General features: G+C 37.3%; 1 protein-coding gene across 2 annotated transcripts in view; it reads left to right on the top strand.

The window, feature by feature from the left end:
* Window positions 1-19,596, top strand: part of LOC127634829 (catenin delta-2-like) — a 422,761-nt gene extending 403,165 nt beyond the window's left edge. For both annotated transcript variants that reach the window (XM_052114524.1, XM_052114525.1), the window contains 4 exons: window positions 8,108-8,234; window positions 14,393-14,524; window positions 15,529-15,605; window positions 17,716-19,596. In XM_052114524.1, coding sequence (XP_051970484.1) covers window positions 8,108-8,234; window positions 14,393-14,524; window positions 15,529-15,605; window positions 17,716-17,976 — 597 coding nt within the window. In that variant the 3' untranslated portion in view covers window positions 17,977-19,596. The remainder of the gene's footprint in view (window positions 1-8,107; window positions 8,235-14,392; window positions 14,525-15,528; window positions 15,606-17,715) is intronic.
* The last annotated feature ends 4,344 nt before the right edge of the window (window positions 19,597-23,940 follow it).

The following is a 23,940-nucleotide window of genomic DNA, read 5'->3' as shown; positions in this document are numbered from 1 at the left end:
TTGGAAACAAGCTACTATCTCCTTTCTGTCTCTCTCTCTCTCCCCTTCCCTAACTCCCTAATTTCTAAAGTATAGTATAGACAGTCCACCTGCTCCCATCTGGGTTTGTTAAGATTCTTTAACATCCCTCAAACTAACCTGCTTCGTCAACTGGCCCAACTGAGCCCTGGAAATGTCACAAGGGATGGTACTAAGCAAAGGGCAGCAAGAAAGAGATTGCTATTATTAACATTTTCAGAGCCCCTGTCCCTCATCTCATGAGTGCATAATGACAGTCGCTCCGTGTGGACGTGTTTCTCTCCCACTGTTGATGTGAAAGGTGTCAATTGGATGAGTCTGGCCACCTGATGCACGATTCTTCTTTTTTGGGGTGGTATGACAGAAGGGAGAGAAGAGGGAAAATAAAAAAAGTAGTAAAAGACAAGGAGCAGTTTCTGCTGTCAGACACCTCCCTGAGCGATGAGCAATGGCTTTGTGCCCAGGAAGCATCTGTGATCAATTTTAGTTTTAATGCTGCTAACCATTATGGAGGATTATACATTCTAGAGTTTTATCTATATTGTTAACTCTTGTGGCTAGTTTAAGCATATAAAAGCTCTGGATTATTTACATATATCATAAATTATTTGGGTCTCATTAATAAGATATGCATTTCTGTATACATTGTTCATATTCATCGTAGGAACAGTATGTGTGTTAGGAATTAAATTAAACTGTCTGCATGTCAACACCATTATTGTAGGATATTTTTGTAGTATAAATGTGCATGAACGGATTGAAGTGCCCGTGAATTTTTATCATTATGTAGGTAAAACTATAATGGAATTAGTCACGTTTGAAACCATTATAAGAAATATTAAGGACAAATAATTAGATTATTTGTCTGAATAAAAATCTCCACCATTAAAATCGGGATATGTCTCGTTGTATCCACTCACAATTTCTATTGAAAGGAATTCGCATTAATAAGGGAATTATGATTAATTATGCTTATAGAAAATAATATCACACATATTTTAGGTATAGCTTTAGGGCCAGATATTTGAAAAAATCAAGTGATGAGATTATTTTTCAAAATATACCACAGTCAAATTTTCTTTGAATACAAAGAAAACTTTTTTCTAATCTGAACATAAAACTAATCTAACACATACAAACATGGAAACAGGTTGTGAGTGAATTGTAACAGAAGGTGAATAAAAATGATCTAACTTTATGGAGTCTGCAGTCAATGCCTTGAGAACTATTGATACATAATTCAGTCTAACTTGATTTGCAATCGGGTAGCTTTAATTATATTGCTATTTCAGCAACGTCTGGAGATGTCCTTTGTTTCCTTGCGTTGTTTGGTTCTTTGGCTCTTTGTGGAAAGTTCTGGTGTTCCGTCGATGTTTTGGACCTCTGTTAAGATCGCTGGGATGATGAGGCGGGGCTTTGAAGTGGCCTTCCACGAGGGAGACTCGTGACTCCCATCATGTTTGTGTGTGTCGTAGCGCAGAGAAGAGATTGGCTTCCTCAGAGCTTTACCCCAAGCCTTCCTGGACTTCTACATTCCATGGTACTTGAGGTGTGCCGGAGCGAGGCTGCAAGCCACAAGGGCCAGAGCGTTGAGGATGAGGAGCTGAAGTGGATGCACAGAGTAAGAGAAGAACTCGAGGGGGTTGTCCAGGCTGGTCTTTTAACACATTCAGTTTGTTCGCACCCCGAAGAGGCTCCAAGCCAATCAGAGGTGGCTTTTCAGAGGCACATGGTCAAAAGTGTCCTCCCCTCATGATAATCCATTTATGGCCTTTATTCCAATGTTTGTCAGTTTACCACTCAAAAAATTAACATTTTAATCATTAATTTCATAAGAAAACTACAACTGCAAATAACCCGAAAATACTTAACACCATCATTCTGGAATTTAAGAGGCAATCAATAAAAAACCAAACGCTTGTACATTCTTATTAAATTACAGTTATAATGCATGATAAAACTTCCTACTAATTCGTTTTTATATTGCATTACACATAATGAGAAACATGGTTGTCAGGGTATATTATCAGGTTTAACCTAGTACGAGAGTTCTAGGCACTTTAGCAGATTATGTGCAGAGTTAAAAGGTTGGGTTTTCCTAGATTCAGGTAATTTTGCATAGCAATTGTTCATTCTTCTGCACCGAATCATCCTTATGTAAATGTTCACATTAGATTGAATGCTCTAAACTACAGAAGCATTGTTTATGAATGATGAATATGCTCGTGTTTCAATATATACATTGTATTTATGCACCATGAAGGTTCAAATGTAAAGTAATATGTACTGAAAATTTACTTCTGAAAATCCTCAATCCCCCAATTAAATTTTATTCATATAAAGTTAGAGAATGCAAACTGGAGACTTGAAAATACTTTGATCTTCCAACTTTATCTTTTGCTTATATGTTGTGTTCAAACCCAGAAGGGTTTGGCTTGATTTAGTCAGTATGACGTAGATTCTGACTAAGAAAAGTGAGAAGTTGTAGCCTGAAATAAGAGAGAAGTTGCTTCTGCCATTGATCTTAAGCCTGGAGCCTCACTCATGTTGTGCTGAGAGGTGTTACATTCAGCCTGGCAGCCTCCTGAGATGCAATTCAACAGTCATGCCTCGCCAACACTCTCTACGAGGAAGTATCGGGTAGTCAATTGCCTCAGCAACCCAAGGGAGCCAACGTAGCAAGAGCAATGCTCCTGGCTCCATTCGCCTCTGGGAGTATTATAATGAGTGCTTGCCATTGGCTTGCTTCAGCGCAAATTTCCACACCAGAGGGTTTTTTTTTGTTTTTGTTGTTTGCTTCTGCTAAGCAGCATTAATGAGGAATCACAGGCAAGCAGGTTACCATAAATGACTCATCTTCGCATGGTCTGCTTGGTCTTTGCAGTCTCTTCTCAAAGTCACAATTAGTCCCGTAGAGGTGCTTCATGCATTCAGTTAGAATTAACACAAAAAATGGAGATCTTCCAGGCCAAGAGCTTATACATTATTAATGGAAAATATGCACCATTTTATTTCTAGTTAATTTACTGTTCACTCATCATAGACCTGAAGAACAGTTACTTTAGCATATAACCATCAATATACGGCACATTATTCTGTCAGTCCTGATAAAGAAAGGAAGGAGTTATGGGACATAATGAACACTTGCAATTAGAGTCTTTAATCACATTGAAACTCACTCTTCCCTGAAAGTATTGTTTTCCAAAGGTGGAGCCATCTGTAGAATGCATGGCGTTAAAGGAAGTATCCATTTTAACAGGTTTCTTTTCTCAGAAATAGAAAATGAAAATAGATGTCCGATTAGGTCTATAATCGGGCACCCCCCCAACACACACACACATACTGTACACATGGAAGTGACAACATGCCAACAGGAAATCACATGATATTAAAATAATATTTTAATTATTAAATAAGTTTATATGTAGTTATTATAATTACAGTAATAATTTCAGTATTTTTATATTTTAGATTTTTTATCATTTATTAATATCTATACATCATTGTTTATTTTATTATTTATATTCATATTAAAATATTGTAATATATTATATTATATATGTTATTCATAAAACTCCTTTTTGTAAAACAAAAAGGAGTGATTTTTCAATGATATTCACCCTTTGCTATATTGAAAGTTCTACAACTACACAATATATGATGTTTTACCTTATGAATTTTATTTTTTATTTTTTTTTAAATGTACAGTAATTTCAAATCAGATGATTGCAACATGCTCCAAAAAAGTCGGGGCAGTCGCATGTTTACCATTGTGAAACATCACCATTTCTTCTAATAACACTTATTAAGCATTTGAGCACTGAAGACACAAGTTTAAGTTTAGAAAGTGGAATTTCCCCCATTCATCCATTATGTAGGTCTTTAGCTGCACAGAGTTTTTGTTGCCATCTAATGCGCTTCATAATGCTTTACCCATGCCATGTGCACTGATGCACCCCTGGCCCATACAGACACTGGCTTTTGGACCTGACAATAATAACAGCTTGGATGGTCCTTTTTCTCTTTGGCCCAGATAACACGACGGCTGTGTTTTTCAAAAGCTGTGGACTCTTCAGACCAAAACAACTCTTCTATTTCCCATCTAAGATGAGACTGAGCCCAGAGAAGTCGGGAGCACTTCTGGACAGTGTTGATGTAGGGCTTCTGCTTTGCATAGCAAAGTCTTAACTTTCATCTGTGGATGCAGCTTCGAGTGGTGTTGACTAACAAACGTTACTAAAGTAATCCCGAGCCCATGTTCATATTACAGATCAATGACATAAGAGAGTGAAGTCTGAGGGATCGGAGATCTCGTGCATTGAGAAGTGGTTTTCATCTTGCCCTTTACGTACCGAGATTTGGCCAGATTCCTTGAATCTTTGGAAATGCCCAAATCCTTCCAGTTTGTCTTTGGGGAGCATTGTTTTCAATGTGCTGGATTATTTGCTGAAACATCTATTGGCAAAAAAAAAAGTATTGAATGATTATTGCTCTTGAAAGACTATATATACAATGACACGATTGCCTCACCTGTTTAACATCTCCTTGTTATTTCAACTTGTTATTTATGCTTTCAATATAGCAAAGTGTGAATATAATTTACAAATCACTCCTTTTTGGTTTTATTAACATTTTTCATACTGTCCCAACCTTTTCAGAATTGGGGTTGTATTATATTTTAATATATTATTTACATTATATTTTATGATATTGAAAATAATATTTTTAATTATTAAAAATATAACATTTAACTATAATGCAAGTAATAATATTAACTATTATTATTATTATTATATTTTATTATACATATTAGTTATTTATAGATAATATATACTTATATTATTTATATAAAAAAATATTTATTGTCTATATATAATTTTATTTATATTTTTATGTATATTATTCTTATTATTATTATATAATTGTATATTTCATTTTTTATATTTAAAAATAATAATAATAAATAATAAAAAAAAATCAAATAAAATCAGTATTCAAGCTTTTTCTGCGTTTGTAACATTTTGTCCTGCACCTCTACCCAACTTTGGTTTGGATTTGCACACTTACCCAAAGCTTCTTTTGTCACACAGCCAGCCCTAATGCCCATTATTATAAAGCACAAAGGTAAAAATCTTCATTCCTCTCTCTCTTGGAAACCTGAAAGTTAAATGGCACAAGTAAAAGGATATGACAAAGTACCCTACTGAAGAGGCCTTTAGCCGACAGGCGACAAGTGTCATTTTTATCATTCTTTGCCTCTCTTCACACCCCTTGGAGCTTTCAAATACCTGTCCAATGTCATTATTTGCAACAGGCACAACCGTTGGAGACCAGCAGTGGTTTCTGGCAGAGTTCTACCGTGTCAGAAAAGTGGGGCAGCTTTGAACTTCGCAGAGTTTGAGGGAACCAACCCTTTGATCTTTTCTTCACCCCTCCAACAAAAGATATGTCACAGAGTGGCAAATGGGATGTCAAGGGTAGTGTTCTTTGTCTTTGCCATAGTTGAATATAAGAACATGTGGATATTCTCTTTGTTCTGTAGCCTGTAAGCATAGAATGTGTCAATAGAAACCTTCAACTCTTCCATCGACGCATCCTGAGACCTTGTAAGACTTGTTTTCTTGTTGCTTATCTTCACTTTGTTGATTTTATGCTGATGCTTGGCAAACTTGTCCACATGAATCAACCTTATGAATGGTTTGACTTTTTATTCAGTGAGAGTGACCTCTTATACATAATTTGATACACGCTTACAATAATGTGTGATTAATCTTCTACTACAAATAGAAACCATTTTATAGCATCATATAAGATAATAAGATATATGACAACCCTAAAGGTGCAGTCACACTATATTTTAAGAAAGCAACATTATTTCAGACCCCAGAACAAATATAGGCAAAAGTATACAATGTCACACTCCAGATAAATCGTATTATTTACTAATTAATAAAAAAAATCTTTCAGATTTTATTTTCAGCCAAGAGGTTTATCTGTTACATTTAGATCCTCTATTTTTCTAACGTCCTTTCGCTATGCAAATTCTCTAGTTAGAGTTTTTCAATCTTTAAAATACGTTATGCAGCGAAGACAAAAATTATTTGCATATGCTTGCAAACCAACTCTCCCATGTTTACATGCAAAGGAATGGCAGTGAATGGGACACAAAGTCTTTGTGATTGACAGGTGTGTTAGATGGGTGATTAAAGAGATATTCTTAGTTTTACTTTTAATGTAAAACTTTACTAATTCTATTTCTCTCACCCTCGCCACAGCTCACTGTTCTTAGTACTTTCAGCAGACCTATTGATTCATGTTTAGGGTGACATGTTACAGGACCAGTGGCCAATGGCTTTAGTTTATCTCCTCCATCAGCTTTTTAGGCCATCTCATTCACACATCAAACAGGCTGCCTCCACAGCCACTGCCTCCAGATCATTCCATTATTGATTTCTTTTCCTCCATTTGTTCATTGATTTCTGTAATGACTCCAAAATAGGAGGCCTTAAACTAAACTGACAGAATAACAGTGGGCTACCGTAGCATACATAGATCTCAAAGAAAGCACTTTGTGTTGCGCACGCTCCTAAGACAATCCAGACACAGAGGCTTTATATCAGTTTTAGATAATAACATTTGGATATCAAACTTATGTGACACTTGTCCTAGTAGTAATCACATGGAGAAATTGCATGAATGTATGCATTATTACAGACCAAATACTTCAAACAACTTTGGAATACATTTTTCTGAAGGCACCTTTCTGCTTGATTTGCGTTTTTATTTTTATTTTTATTTTATGGCTGAGGCTAAGTGCAAATAGCGATAGGTGCTATTTTATCCAGATTAATCCCTCCTTTCAACTCCCTGACCTTCACTGTGACCAAATCACTGCAAGGAATCTATTTTATTTATTATCTTATGCAGTATTATATGAAATATTAAGAGAGGAGTCATGGGGAAAAAGTATGACAAAAGGCGGAATTCAAACTCGGATCGTCAGCATGACAAATCATTTTCACACAGTTGTAACACTCTGAGCTACAACAGTGAAACGTGGCAATTTGTCGTAAACTTGTGTGTCTCTATCAGACTATTGGAGTGCAAATGTTCACTCCGTTGTCTTAACTCACTAAATGTCTCCATTAACCAGTTCAACATCTCTGCCCCATTGCGAAGGGCCTGCCTTTATTTGACAAGCAGTTGACCCCTCAGAAATTTGTTAAGGCTGTCTTGAGCTTGGTCTCAGCAATGGTGGGTGGAGTTAGAGTAAAGGCTAATTGTGCTCAATGTAAATAGACACTCTGTTTTTTTACTGTATATATAGGAGGGTGCCTGGGTAGCTCAGCAATTAAAGATGCTGACTACCACACCTGGAGTCACAAATTAGAATTCAGGGTGTGCTGAGTGACTCCAGTCAGGCTTCCTTAGCAACCAATTGGCCCGGTTGCTACGGTGGGTATAGTTACATTGGGTTAACCTCCTTGTGGTCAACATAATGTGGTTCTCACTTTCGGTGGGGTGTGTTGTGAGTTGTGCATGGATGCCGCAGAGAATAGTGTGAAGCCTCCACATGCGCTAGGTCTCCGCGGTAATGCTCTCAACAAGCCACGTGAAAAGATGCGTATTGGGAATTGGGCATACCAAATTTGGGAGAAAAGGGGAGAAACAATAATACAAATAAATAAATATAAAAAAATATATATATTTATATATATATATATATATATATATATATATATATATGATATATATATATACACACACACACACACACTGTATATATAGTCTACCCTACACTATTTTCTCCTCAATATCAAGTCCTCAAGCTTCTGACCTGATCAAATACTCTGCATAAAATACAACCAAGAAGTAGTTATAGTACTTACGTTTGGTTTTATACTTTTTGTCCTTATTTAGTGGAGTTTTCTTGGTAAAAAAAAAACCTGTTTCTGTGTTTCTGTTTACATTCAACCTGAGGCAGCTGGTCCCAACAGTGTAAACATATTTCTCTTTCAAAGAATATATTTTTTACCATTTCAATTCATAACCTGTCTTTCTCTGTCTCTTTCTCTCTTTACCCCTCAAGGATGGCTACTCACAGTATCACTTCGTTGGATCTGCCTCCACAATAGAGAGAGACAGACAGAGACCATATTCATCCTCACGTACTCCGTCAGTATCCCCGGTCCGGACCTCCCCCAACAACAGATCAGGTGAGTACTGTATATATTTCCCCTTACTTACATGCCCTTCTCTTTGGTCTTGTTCACACTGCACACGAATTCGATCTCACGGTCCACACACTGTCATTTTGCAGGTGATGAAATCTGATCTGGTTGTTCAGACATTATAGTCATACAACAGTTGTGTATACAACAGTTGCTATATTGATGCTGTTTCACAATGCCCAGAGATTTCCTCATACAACAATTAAGAGTAGCTCTCATTGTGAAAAGAGTAAATGGATAACTTGAAATTTAGCCTCTGCTCATGTCTATTATGATATGTCATCATAGTGCTGAACTAAAGAGACACGTGAGAGAATGAGTGACAAGGCATTTTACGCATTCATGCATACAGTATGTAGTTAACACAAAAGTTAACATGAACTAACAATGAACAATACATTTACAGCATTTATTAATATTGGTTAATGTTAATTTCTACATATACTTATATGAAAAAAACAGTAACAAACAATGAATATAAATAACTAAAATAAATAACATTAACCAAGAATAATAAATGCTGTAAAATTATTTTTCGTTGTTCAAGATATCTAATGGATAAACTCATTTAAAGTATTTTTTTAATTAAGTGTTATCAAAAAAATGAAATAGTTGCACCAAATAATCAGATTTGTGCTGTTTGTCTAAAGAAAAACGTTATCTCTTAATTAAATACAACTTGTATTTCTGTAGTGCTGAATGCATTTGAGGCACTGTCCATGGTCCTGAAGTTTCCCTGTTGTTTAGGGTCTTTTAACAATTCTAGGTCTTCCTTCTGTATTTTAAAACGATAACAAAACTTAATGAGGCAAAAGCCCCTGCAGTGTTCTCTCTTTATCCCTGATAGAACTGATAGATTCAAGTTAAATTGATAGGGATTCATCAATGCATTCTGGGACTCAGGGTTAATGATCCACACTACTATTGGGGTTAGTGGATTCATGGCCGGCTGACTATGGCTGTAATGTGTTTTCCGGTGGACGTAGCATCTCGCTGAAGCAGAAAAGTACTTTTTCCCACAGTCAGCTTTTGAGGACGTTTGGCAAAGCTGTAGAAGAAGGGGAGTGAGGAATTAAGATTTTTCTTCCTCTGCAAGTTTTGCATTGATATTTGCATTGAATTCCTGGTCAAGTAGTCACTGTCTTATCTAACCTGCTGAAAAGGGCTTTCCATGCTGGACTTTCCATGCTGGTGTTCACAGCAATAACTTTTAATGAAACTGAAGGTGTTTAATGAAAATTATTGCTAATTTAGTCATTTAGTATATTTAGTATTTTAGTCATAATAATCTAGAAATAAAACATTATATGATGGTTTTATACATTGTCAACATAATGACAGAAATTTAAATTAAGTTCACCCTGATAATGGGGGTAGTTGTCCCTCAAGCCTTAGTTTTAAACAACTGAAGTGTTTTATAGACATACAGATTTCGTCTTTTCCTTGTGTAACTAATATGCCATTGTTTTTAAAGACCACATGAAATCGCTTGATGAGCAGTTTCCTTTCCTCTCTTGACATATTGTCTTATGAAACTGCTAGTTAGGCCGGGGCATATAATAGGAGCTTGTGCCTTTTTTTAGCCAATAGCCATTAGTTTACATCACAGCCGTGAACTAGGATTTGCTGCTTGCTATATGCAGATGCAGGTAGTATTATGGCAAGGGACAATCTCATTCTAGAGGGCATTTGATTGGAGATGAATCAGTGTAGTGCAAGATATGTCATCTATATTTTTGGTCAAATTTCACAAAAGAGGAGCACTTTATATTTAAATGCATTTTTCTACAATAAGTTATAGTTTTGTCAACTTTTAGAAGAACACTAGCATGTAGATGACATCTAAGCTAATAGACATGGACTAAAAGCCACAAAACTGTTTTATTTATTGCTGGTCTTATAAAAATTCATTACTTTTATTCAAGACTCGTATTGAAATCATTTTTACTGCATGAAAAGTGTGATTTATTGAAACATATGGTTGATTTTGCAAGTGGACAGTTAATTATGATACACTTTTCTACTATAGTGAAATGTAGCTGGTATATTAGGACTTAATTATTTTGTAACTCACACAAAGTAGGCCTATTAGTGCCACAGACAAGGGGATATATAAGTATTGCAGTAGTTGATTTTTTTCTCTCCTGAATCCAGTGGAGCTCTGACAAAAAAGCCCATTCTCCAGCACAAAGCCAGCTAAATCACCAAGATCTGCTGTATACCACATCTCTCCAGATCCACAACATAATTTATTTTGTTTGTCTACAGAAACATACTGTTTTCATTTTCTACAGTTAAGGTCATCATCCATTCAGTAAATGTAGAGGTTCACCTGAAGATAATCAAATCAAAAATGTACATTGAATCAAATGCATCAATACTGATTTTCTCGGAAACTGCTTTGTGTGTTTCTGAGAATCACTTTTTGTGAGATTTATGGGAACATATCAAATGAACCTTTGCAATTCTCTTGTTGACTCAAGTGAGTAATAACAGCCAGAGCTGCTCATTACTTAAGACTAATAATCAGTTATGAGCATAATTTTGCAAAATGATGCATTGTTGAAAAACAGTGATTAGATTTTGAATCATATCAAGGCAGTTTAGAGGAGGGTAAAGTGCTTGCAGTAATAATCTTATTATGGGTTTTAAATAATTAGCATGCTAATGTTTCTATTTGCCAATGTAGGAAGAATATTATTCTAAGTTAATGTGTTTTAATGAAAATTGGAGTGTGTGTGTGTGTGTGTGTGTGTGTGTGTGTGTGTGTGCGTGCGTGCATGCGTGCGTGCGCGTGCGTGTGTCTGTGTGTGTTTATATGATAAAACCTTCACTGAGAATTAACAGTGTCATATTTTTAAGATGGCACGTCAAGCTAAAAATATCCCTGCTTTTTTAAAAACACCTCGGTACCATTCTGTTTTGTTTATGTAATTGCGCTCTATGAAATACATTCAATTGGGGTCAGGTAAATTGCACATGACCTCCTTAAGACCAATTAGTTGACTAGTCAGATAACCCACTGTTGTGTCATGGTCAAGGCTGATCACAGAGCTATCTGTAATAATGGTGTGTATGCGCCTGATTGCATATGGGTTTGTCTAAATTCTTCTGTGCCGGAGAAAGAGGTTTTCCATGCCTGTGAACCCTCGGGCAGCCGTGTGCTTTAGAGATAGAGCTGCTGCCCACTATCCAGGGATACAGGGTCTATCAGACCAGGCTGTAGGAGGGCTGGAGGGGGAGTGCCATGGATCTGGTTAGAGCATTGAGGCTGGAAAGGGATTTTTAGCCACGGTGGAAAGACTAATTCTTGATCTCTGTGACCTTCACAGTGCCTGGGACAAAACACAGAGCTCTGAGCACAGTGACTCTAAGACACAGGCAGAAATCAGGTCAAACTGCTTGAAAACAAGTAACCAAATATAAATCAAATGACAGAAGAACACTGCTTTCATAATAGTTCTAGGGAAGAACTTATATTGTGGTTGTGCTGTTTGTGAAGCCAAACATCACTTACTATTTCACATACATTTCAAAATCCTGCACTGGTTGTGCTACAGACATTAATGATCCTGCAATTTGTGTGGCTTGTTGAGGTGAGTTATTACTTTTCCAACTGTTGGGTCTAATGTGCTCAGATAGGAGACAAAGGCAGGCCTGCACACATTCATAAAGCCTGACTGAGGCCTGTAGGAACACTCAAAGCCTGATAACACAGAATCAGCTGCCAAAATCAAAGGGAGTCCAAACAGACTACAGATCAAGCCTTGCTCACTTTACACCTAGATGTGAAATTCTGAAGGATCGAACGCTCCTATTGGATGAAATGCACAATAGAACGCATCCCTCAACCATGATATCATTGAGAGTATAATATTCACTGCATCTATTTGCAACCCTGCTGCTCCCAGGTATAGCCTTGCTGCCCAAGGAATTAACGTATGTACCTGAATTTTGGCCATATAATCTCCCTCTCAATGGACGAGCCGAGATTATCCGTTTTCCAACAAGCACGAAAACGGATCCGAAGAAGACCGCTGAGCAATCCGCGTCTCACCCTTTTGCCTGCAGAAGTGAAGAAAGAAGATTTCTCTTCCTTCTTCAACCAAGTCAACTTCGCTGATTTCTGCGCCAACCCGCTGAGAATCAGCAGCCGTACCGCCCACCAACATAGCAAGAAAACGTCCTCCCGTCATCACCTGAGCTTCAAAGAAATGAGTCGGAGTCAAACAATGGACGGACACACATTCTACCTGCGTCCTCATGCGATTCAAGTAAGAGATTTACGTCTGGGCAGAGATAGATTATTATAGTGTGTTGTTGTGTATCAAGGATGTTGCTTGTTCAGTTTATGGACCGCCGAGTACACTCATTGTTGCTAATAATACTTAGGGTGTTACTGTGAATTGCTGTTACCACTTATGAGATTTGCTGTGTTGTCGTCCAACCACGTTGGGCTGTTTGTATATTTCCTCCATCGGGGGTGAAACCGGCACACTGAGTTTATCCATTAAAGAACTAACGACCGCGACAGACGGATTACGAGCCGTTCACCTCATCTCTTAGTGATAAATCTAATGGTTGCCATCCCTCCCACGATCGCTAAACCTGCCTCGGTGGCGTCACACTATTATTTCTCTCTAGGACTAACCGCTGCACACACACACACAAACACGACCCCTTGCAAACATACCCATACACACATTTGGCGAACAGATAACTTGGCGATAGAGCCCAGCTTTGTCCCTAATTTATTGTAGCAGCGGAGACACATGTTAAATGGGCAGACACCATTAACCAGTCTCTCCGCCGACATTCACAGCCATATTCTCTGGCCGGAAACCTCGTGTGACACATTCTCCATGAGAGACATGTCCGCCATTTTGTACAATACTTCTCTCCTTACACACACACACACACAAACGTACACCTATTCACACACACACCTCTACCCTCCTCTCATGTGTTATAGGCTTATCTGTTACCATATCTAATCATGTTGCTGTTTAGTTTGTAGTTGGAAGTCAGATGTTTATCAACTGCATTGTATTGATTATTAATTGATTATTACTGCATCAATAAACTTTGTTATACTTTAAAGAGAAGTGTTTTGGTATTTTTCTGCTTGCACCTGTGGCAAGGGCTGGCAGGGGATGTCAGTGCTCATATTCAAGCCTTCATTGTTCCGCTTTGAATGTTGACGTTCTCTGGATGTTGACTTTCCTAAGAGAACAATCCTATATTGAGACTGCTATACTGTCTGGTTATTAGTCCCTGATTCCAGGGTGGTGCCCTGGCAATATTCATTCTTATTAATATTCTATTGATTTTGATAATGGATAGTTATCTTTGATGATTGTTGATTTGAAGGATTAATAAGCTAATGTTGATTCTAATCAATGTTCTGTTGATTTTAATAATAAATAATTATCTTTGATAATTATTGCTAATAACCACACCTGCTCCTGAGTGAAGCCCCAACACTAGCAATCAGACTTATCTACAGTATAAACCAGAATGCTAAAGAGACTCGAGGATGGGATCTTTATTATAATGGCATATAATGCTATAATATAGCATTATAGCATTATGGCAATGATTTTGCACAGGCAAGCACTTGTAAAACTAGTTTAAAAAAACAAAACAAATAAAACAATTTTATTCACCAATGAATCCATAGAAGTGTTGCTGTGGTACGTAAATATGGTGACTTCATATTTTGTGCCATGTTGTGTTGTTTAAAGAATGCCATTTTCAAGATGAATATGGTATTTTTGTGTGATTTATTGCTCATGTTTCTTATGACTTGGGAGAGCTGTGTAGATTGCAGCTGCCTGTTCCATGACCTGTTGGAAATTTCCTCAATGCTGACATGCTATACAGCTAATGGTGAATAATGATTCATGCCTTGAGTGGGCAGGAACAATGAACAAAGACACTATTAAACAGGAGAGAGAACCAGACAAAACAGACTGAAGGAGTGGAGAGAAAAAGAGATATAAAAATTCTAAATCAGATATACAGACATGAGGATAGGCAAACCAACCAGAAAGGCAGCCAAAAAAGCCACAATGTGTGAAATCAGGCTAGTGTGTATCCAGATGCTCAGTAAGAACGTGTGTGTGTGATGATTTGAATTGCAGCCAGTGCCCCCACCTCACCCAGAGAGATGATCAGCCTCAAGGAGAGGAAGAGTGACTATGATTCGACTGGAACCAACACCAGTTACCATGGAAACAAAGGAGAGCACACTTCTAGAAAAGACACAATGGCAGGTAGGTCTTACTTGAGGAAGAGGAGGACGAGAGGAAGAAAAGACTGAAGAACTCAGAGTGATACTTACCCTATTAGAGGATGATAGGTTTGTGTTTACCTACTGTTTACAAGATATTACAGAATGAATACATATTGTGTTTGATCAAATATTGTGTAGAGCTTTAGTGTAAAGTCCTGGTTTTCCACTTAGTCTCAAACTTCATTTGAATGACCTCTATATTGATTTGTAAATTCAAAGGTCAATTTTTACTCTATGCGCAACCCTCTACAATTCAAGTAAATAACTCACATATGTGACCAAAGTTCATGCTATGTGACTTAAAATGCCTGTGATTACCCACTGACTGACTAACTTTTTGTATTTCACTCACTAGTGATTTAGTAGTATAGAGGTGAAGATGTTCTGCACCAAAATCCCCTTTTCTATGTGTTGAGAGTAAAAGTTTGGTTTGACTTGTTCAGTGTAATGCCCAAAGAAGAGTACACGCAATCTGTTTGTCACTGAATTATTTTCCTTTTAATACCATTTCTATTCATTACAGTCAGTTGTTAACCAAAAACAACAAAATTAGAAACATTAATTCCAATCCTACATAGCACAGATGGGGTAAAGAAACTGTGCAACTATATGTACTTTTGTTAATGTGCACCTAAAACACTTCTATGAGACACTCATTAACCGCTGCTATTTTTAAAAATGAATATAAATAATTTTTTTTAACCCCAATCTCTCCAGCCACCTCTCATATAGATATATACATCTTTTCACAATCCAATCATTTCTTGTTTATCCTGGTTTACTCGGGAATGCATGACATTACAGAAGTAAAATGGGTTCCAATGCACGTTGACTTCATATATAAACTCTCTTTGTGGATGGCTTTGTTTCACTGGCAACACAAAGCACAATTTACAAGGCATTTTGTGGTCTTTTCATGTTTAATTTATTTTAAATATAAATAAAATGTATCTGCACATTCACACTCTTGCTTTCATCCCACAGTTCAAACCTCGTGTGGAACATCCACATTGTTCCGGAACTCGTACGAGACTTCAAATGAAGAGATCAAACACAACCAGGTGAGCAGCAGAGTCAGCCTGAGCCGCCTCAACTAACTAGGGTCAAACCGGGACTGCAACTCTAAATCCGTATGTGAAATGTGTCTCCTACTGTAGAAGTCGTTTGTTCAAGACAGCTGTCTATCTAGCAATCCTGAAGAGTGTTGGCAAACAAAATGCAGCAGATCTAATAGTGCTTCCAAAGACCTGTCAGATGTTGTTTATGTGACTTTGTAAAGCTATCAGCCTATGCTAATGATTAGCAACTATATGCTTCCAAATACGGAAGTATTTTTGGCAAATTTGACCGTGTACAGTATCTGTTGTTATAAGCCTGGTCAACTATCAACTTGACAAGGCTTATAATGGTATTGCTTTACACTCTAGCTATAGATTTTCAGATTTCGAATTGAGAAAGTTTGCCAGATGTCCCTGGCACACTTCCAATCCACACCGTATGTTGACTCAGTGGACAGAAATAGTTTCCCAGACGAGCAGATGCGAGGAGACTGGGCACTGATAAGCCTGGCTTCCACATGGATATTTCCTTTCTGTAGCTGGAGAGCATTCAGCTTTGAATCTTTTTCAATTAGCAACATCTCGTTTTCTGCTTCAAATCACTCTGTTATAGGAAGCAGCTCTGAATGGATGGAGTAAAGTGTATTTAACTCTTGCATGGTTTTAAAGGTGCAGTTTGTCGTTTCTGAGCTGGCACCAAATTGCAAAAATAATTACTGTTTACGAATGAGTTTCCTAAACTTAGGTTTCCCAACATCTGCCATTATTAGGTCCAGTAGGTTGTCCCCAAACTCACACCAACAAACAGAGCAACAAACAGAGCAATGTTGAAAGTGCCACAGCGTGTACACTCATCAGAGTATCAACCTGCAAACATATTTATGTAACTGTTCAGGGTGTATATGTATTTTCGCCAGCATATAACCTGTAAAAAAAATTATAATAATTCAGCAAACATTTAGGGGATTTCTCATTTACTTGCAACTATCTCCCTCAAACAAAGTTCTTAAATATCTTTAAAAGATATGATGCCACAAAAAAGTCACATTTTTGCAAGTTCTCAACCATGATTTTGAAGTTAACACATTTAATAAAAAATTCAGAATTTGCTGAAATTTGCTTCTTAATGTAGCCTATATGTACGTATATATAATATATGTGCAAGCATGGAGAGTACAGCCATGTATTTATGTAACACTTCAAGTACTGGTGCTTGAATTTGTGCAAATTTGTGCAAACATCGATTTGAGTTTATCAGACTATTGACAATTTGCATTTACAAGAAACTAAACATGACATTTTTATTTTTCACACATAATTTTATATAAAGTCTCAATTATGAGAAATAAAGTAAAAGTTCAAAGCAGTTATGGAATGTAAAGTAAAAATTACAGTACAAGGTTTTAAAAGATCTTATTTGTTTACACCCTGGCAAAAAGGGCCTCAGATAAGTCTGGTCCCCAGGAGCCTCAAGCACTGTAAAAATGGTAAGATTATTGAGGCACTATTTGGGGTTTCTCAGCTGCCATGCCAGCGGAACCCTCTGGAGATCCTCCATACACCCTTTTTCCAATAAACTTACTCTTAGTTTCTGCAAGAAATATATAATAGAACATCCATCCATCCATCCATCTTCAACCGCTTATCCGAAGTCGGGTCGCGGGGGCAGCTGCTCCAGCAGGGGGCCCCAAACTTCCCTATCCCGAGCCACATTAACCAGCTCTGACTGGGCGACCCCGAGGCGTTCCCAGGCCAGTGTGGAGATGTAATCTCTCCACCTAGTCCTGGGTCTTCCCCGAGGCCTCCTCCCAGCTGGACGTGCCTGAAACACCTCCCTAGGGAGGCGGCCAGGGGGCTTCCTTACCAGATGCCCAAACCACCTCAACATAAATAGAACATAAATGGGATATTTGAGGCTCTTTTAAAGGGTGTCTGGATGATCTCCTAAGGGTTCTGCTGGTGTGGCAGCTGAGAAAACCCCTAATGTGCTTGGAGTATCTTTACATTTTTACAATGGGGCTATATTCCATTTGCAAGCTGACTGTTCTTTCTCGCATTCAGGAGAGTTGTGTTGATCATTGCCTTTCACTTACAAATACTTGTTTTGTCGCAGGTCCTGCCACCACCCGCACCACAGGAGCCCCCATGCAAAGACTATGAGGCATATCCCATCTATCAAAACTCCACTAGTAATTTTGAGGAGCCATTTTTCGAGGATCAAGTCCATCGCCCTCCTCCCGCCACTGATCTCAATATGCACTTGGGACTAAAGTCCACTGGAAATTATGTGGACTTCTATTCTGCCGCCCGTCCCTATAGTGAACTCAATTATGAAACAAGTCACTACCCTGCCTCTCCTGACTCTTGGGTTTAGGACTTCATAACCCCAGGGCATTGCAGGCAGGAAACGGAAGTGGGGCATGTAGAGAGGCTGGGAAACTGCATGTGCATGCATATCACAAAACATTTTTCATGAAGTTTCGTTCATCTAAGCTGGTTCCATGGTGAGGAGTGAGCGAGAGAGACGTAGAAAAGAAGGCCTTGAGAAAGAGGAAAAGCAAGAAAGAATGTGTAAGAGACAACAGAGAGCACATCATTTAAAGAGAAGCAAAAGCTTAACCTTTGGAGTAGAGAGTGGGTTTTTATTGAAAGGTATTTGAAAAGTGAAGGTTAAAAAAAAAAAGAGTCTGCACAAGTCAAGCAAGGGAAGGCGAGGTATGTAAGCATAAGAAAATTTAGATTGTAACGAGCTACGGGAACAGTTTTTCACCTTTTTCGTAACTTTCTTTCCATTTATTTGACGTCATGTTGGATCAAAGCTTCATCTGTGAATGTCCTCTATGTTGGAAAGTTTTTTCCACCATTTTTCCCCTCTATTTTTTCATCTTTTTTTATTTGCTATTTTTTTCATTTATTGATGTGAAGTATTTGGTGTAAATTAAAGATATGCATTTCACAAGTGCATTGTGTAAATTACACAGACCACTCATCCCGTGGATTTGCATAATGTTTTACAGTTCAAAGAAAAAGACAAAAAAAAAAGTCCTTGGAGAGATGTATTGATCAATGTCCCCTTTCCCACAATGCAAACTCATTCAAAGAGCAAGGATGTATATGCCTGTATTGTTTCTTCTGATAATGTGAATATGTCTGTGTCAACTAAACAAAAGCAGTTGAAGACAGTTACCTGAGTACCATTCCACTCTCCTCGTCAATGAAGTGCTTTCTCACTGCCTAAAAAATTTAAAATGTAAACCTAAAAAAGATTTTTGACATTAAGATTCTTTTTCAGTTTTCACTTAAATCAGTTTTTTTCTCTCTCTTTTTCTTGATGACTTGTTGTGAAAAAAATAAATGAGCCTATTTATCATCCATATAAACTGTATGTTTTAGAACTTTATCTCAGTTTTCTGTGCTAACTTACTGAAACGATAACTAACATAGTGCCAACATTTTTAAATCTCTAAAATCAGCTTTGGAGACATTTTTACGTTTTTATGTCACTATTACTTGTTATTTCTCCGATTTGTAGCTGCTTTTTGGTTCCTACGTGTGTTTTACTGGAATTAAGCTACATCTAGAAAACACTGGAAAACTACCAGGAGGGCAAAACCTTTGCAAGCTTAATTCCCTCCAAAGATGTACAAAATCCTGTCTCTCAATGTTAGTTGATTGTGTGCTGTATGTCGATCAGTGTTTGATATGAAAGCCTTTGTTTCTAACAGGTGGCTTCTGCTGTTTGATTTGATATTGAACTGCAACACTGAAATGTTAATAGAGTATGATAAATATATAAATATGAATATAAATATAGATCTATATAATTTTTATGTGCAGATGTCAGTGTCACTGAAAGCAACAAACTAGAAAATACTTCCATGTTCTGTTTCCAACAGAGAAAAGAAAATGAAACTTGAAAATGTTGACCTGATCTCAGTTGTGTTGTTACCAAGCTACATAGAGATAATCACGCTGGATTTGGATGATGTTCTGATGCCAGGACAATAAATTACTCTTTGCGATTTAGAGCTGGGGTTTTTTTTTTTCATTGCATGTTAATGACATTTATAATGTGTTTTTATATTTATAATATAATTGCATGCATCTTTTTTAGTCAGATTTTAAATGTTTGGAGCTTGACCAAATACAATTACAACAAGCCTTTGGACAGATACCTAGAATTTATTTTATTGATCTGTTTCTCCACCTCTACCAGCTGGGTGCAGTATTATTAAAGACACAGCCATCCAAATTTTCTATCACCATGATTGAATATACTATGGAGAGTTTCCCAGGTAACAGGAAAACAAAAGCAAGAGATGCCAGCTTGAATCGCTCCCGTAATCCATAGCTCAGCAGAGAGCACCATTTCAGAGCATTACATCCGCAGCAGGATTTGCATGATGTACAACAGTGGTCTCTTGCTCCGATTTAGGAAACCTATTCACACATGGGCACAGTCATGAAGGGGGAACCTGTTACTGTTATTACTCATAGCTTGAGATGGGATTTTGTCAACACATAGTGTGTTATATTATGACAACAGCTCATGCCTGATGAAGCATTATGGGGATTACGTTACAGGCACCTTAAATGTAGCCTTTTGAGACAGGCTCTATCTGATGGGCATTTCCTGCCTGTGAGAATGTTGTTAACTTATTACTCCTCTCTGGGTGGGGGGTTGGAGAGTCTGTTCTAAAACCTAGTGAGCTGCCTCTGGAGGCAGCATTTTAAGGCACCATATGCTCCCGCCGTGAAGGCTGTTCCAACAATTATGCTGCTTCATAAGATATCTCTTTTTGGCCAAATTTTAAGGAAGCAATGTCAGTTGCGAGGAGTTACCACCGTGTAGAACGTTCCAGATCTGTTTATTATGAGGCTCCATTTGAGTTAGAATGCTACCATAGAAGTCAGCTGCCTTTTAAGTTAGGAGACAGCAAGGCAGCTTACTAGGTTTTGGCACAGACCCATAGAGTAAAACTAGTCTTCAACACAAGTCTATCGAATCAGGGTCTTTCTAGAGAAATTTCTACACTAGCTGAAAGGCTTCAAATGGTAATCTTCCCCTTCAATCTCTGTATGATTATAGTTCAAACTAAATCGTTATCCAGTAATTATGAGCAAATGTCATGGAAATTCATCACAGACCCTGTCTATTTGAAACAGGATGACACTAAAACATGTGTAAACAGGGTTGGGGTCCAAAACGTTTGAAGAAGTTTCTGCTTCAACCACAATTGGAGTGGTTAAAAACATATTGGGCTTATATTTGAAACGTTGGGTAAACGCCCATCCATTCAAATGCATTCGGACAGCAGTGAAGCACCACTTACTCACCTGACAGTCATCTACAACACAAAATTAGAATTCTCTCATGCACCCTTATGCCATCTTAAACTCATATGACTTTCTTCTCAACACAAAAGACGATATTTTCATAGATTTATGTTTTTTTTATCTGTATCCAATACAAGTCAAAGGGGTCCAAAACTTCCAAGCTCCATTAAGGACATACAGGCAGTCCATGTCTTCTGAAGCTTGTGATCGGTTTTGTTCATGAGAGAATCTTGATTACACTTCTTTGTGCTTGACACATGTGCTGAGCACTGTACACTTTGATGTTGTCCTTTGACTTGCATTGTATGGATATAAATATGTCATAAATCTATGGAAAATAGCTTTGCTTGTGTTAATAGTCAGGCAAGTCTGGGATGGCATAAGGGTGTGTAAATGATGGTAGAATTGTAATTTTGTCATAAACTATTTATTTAAACAAGAGTTTTAAACTGTGTCTGTTACATGCAGCTTTAAAAGGAAACAACAGTCCAATCAGAAAGATTTTATAAGCTCAAACATATACAGTACATGAACAAACAAAATTCACGGTGAAATATAAAATTGTCTGAAGAGGTCTGGTCTTTACAAAGTTTTAGATCATCTTTGCACTCATATAGAGTATTATCACGGCAGCAGAAGACTTGTAATATTGTGTATTGTTCGATGTATGTCCCTATTTTCAGGACACACCCTGACAAGCAAAGTACAATTTTCTTCCATCTACCATATACTGGATGTCTCCATATTGGGTCCTAGTCTTACAGGAGCTTCCTCAATAACATGATTTGATTTGTGAATCTAGACATGCAGCATTGTACATTCAATTACTTCAGTTTTTTGGGGACTTGATTTCTGGAATATATTATAGTCTGCACATTGGCAATTGTAGCATACTTGTCTCAGCCATAGTAACTTGATAATATTTCTGAAACACAGGTTGAAATATTTCAAGCGAGAATTAGTGTCAGACCTTCGCTGTCTCATCCTCTTGGCTCTGTGAAGTTGTAAAATGAAATTCAGAGGGTGTGAAACATCGCTCTGTTTCCACTGAATGCTTACGATGATTAAGTGCTCAATATGTCAATATGTACCAAAGTTCCATTTTTAGTCTGTGCCACCTCACACTGTGGATTTATAATCTAATGTGGCATGAAAATAAAGTAGGTCTTCAATTCAACAATGTGATTCATTTTATTTCAGTACAAATACGGCAATAACTCCAAACCCATCTTTCTTTCATACTATTGACACATTCCGTAATTTAGAGACCAAAAATGCAGGTTTGGCACAAAATCAATTTCTGTTTAAGCAAAGGTTAAATAACAGAATCATCATCCCACTGTAGACAAAATTATTAATAAAGGGAGATTGAATTGTCATGAGGAATAATTGGAGCAGAGTTGTTGGTTTAATAGGCATCTGTGAATGTCAGATATTACATCTTTGTGCCACACCTGATTAGGTCAGTAACATTTTTATTTGACTTGCACTGCCAGGAGTTTCTTTTTCCTTTTAATCTACACAGGTTATTGTTAGAACAGTGCAATTTCAAAAAGTTCTTCATGATAGTCAAAACATTGCCTTTTAATGTAATGTAATGTAATGTTGCCTTCACTTGCTATTGGAATTATCATAAATACGAGTTTCCCACTCTGAAGTTGCAAATGAATGGCCTCTCAAATCATAATTACGACCTGGAAACTCTGAGATCATTTTGATACCTGAGTTTCCAAGATGGAAGGAGTCTAAACAGTTTCTGTAGAAACAGCTAATTGTTAGTGCTTGCTGTTTTGGTCAAATTAATTTACGTATATTAGCAACCATTCTATGCATGTTGTACATTTTTACACTGTGAAAATAGCTTGTATTTGATCAAAATTCCATTATCATCAGCAAGTTAACAGAGTGATATGTATTATGGTGTCAAAATAAAAATTCCTCAAGAAACATGTATGAATGAACCTGCCGTCGCCATGTTTCCCGTTCTTTCCAACAACAAAGCATATTCATAATTACCAATTTAGAAGTGGGAAGTAAGATAATTCCGATAGCACATGAAGGAAGCATAAGTTGTTAGAGCATGCAAGCTGAAGGTTGCATGAAGTTTCCATCAATGACCTTTGTTTTAGAAACACTACATGACCAAAAATGTGTGGACAACCTCTTCTAATTAACATGAGGTTTGGCTATTTCAGCTACACTTACCTGCAGATACATAAAATCAAGCAGCATGTGTCAGTGAATGGAGATGCAAACTAAACACTGTTTAAAAACTTTTAACACTGTTTATTACTGTTGATATGACTGCAGTTAGGACTTTTAGCATTTGGGAAATATTTTACAATCTGGATGTAAGGATGTGTGTTTCCAGTTCCTGTATAACTTCAAAATCAACACCACTATCATATGCATGCACAAGTGCTTATTAAAGCATTCGTCTCCCCTCTAGTGGTCACATGAATCACTTTGGTGTAAACTCATCCACACTTATTCAACATCTGCCTGTAACCACAAGTCCAGCTCCAAAAGTGCATCTGTAGAGAATCTGAGACTCATCTATTGAAGAGCAACTGCTTTAGGTGTTTATAAAGATCACGACTTGACTTTGAGAAACAATGCTGAGAAACATTTTGATCAATTCTGTTTGCATCACTGTCTATGACTCATATGGCCATGGGTGTCAAATTAACCGACCATTCAATGTATTATCAAATTGATTTTGCACACAATAACTCATTTATGGGATCATGGGATCATTATTAATCACAATGAGGACTTGGGGGGGCTCACTGAGTTGTTGGAAATTGTCTCAGTTTTAACTTATGAGGAATTTTACAGCCCCATAATAATGATTCATGATTCTTATGCAAGACTGACATTATTCCCTTTCACTCAAAGTAGTGCAAATGGCGTTGATGCATAACGTCATTTTTTTTTATTGCTGAAAAAGGCTTGTTTGTCAGATATACCCACCATCACAGGTTCTATGTTTGCTAGAGTT

Source organism: Xyrauchen texanus, chromosome 42, assembly GCF_025860055.1.
Source record: "Xyrauchen texanus isolate HMW12.3.18 chromosome 42, RBS_HiC_50CHRs, whole genome shotgun sequence".
In the NCBI taxonomy this organism is placed as follows: domain Eukaryota; kingdom Metazoa; phylum Chordata; class Actinopteri; order Cypriniformes; family Catostomidae; genus Xyrauchen; species Xyrauchen texanus.
The sequence above is the reverse complement of the archived record's forward strand: the minus strand, read 5'-3'. Positions and strand labels throughout refer to the sequence as shown.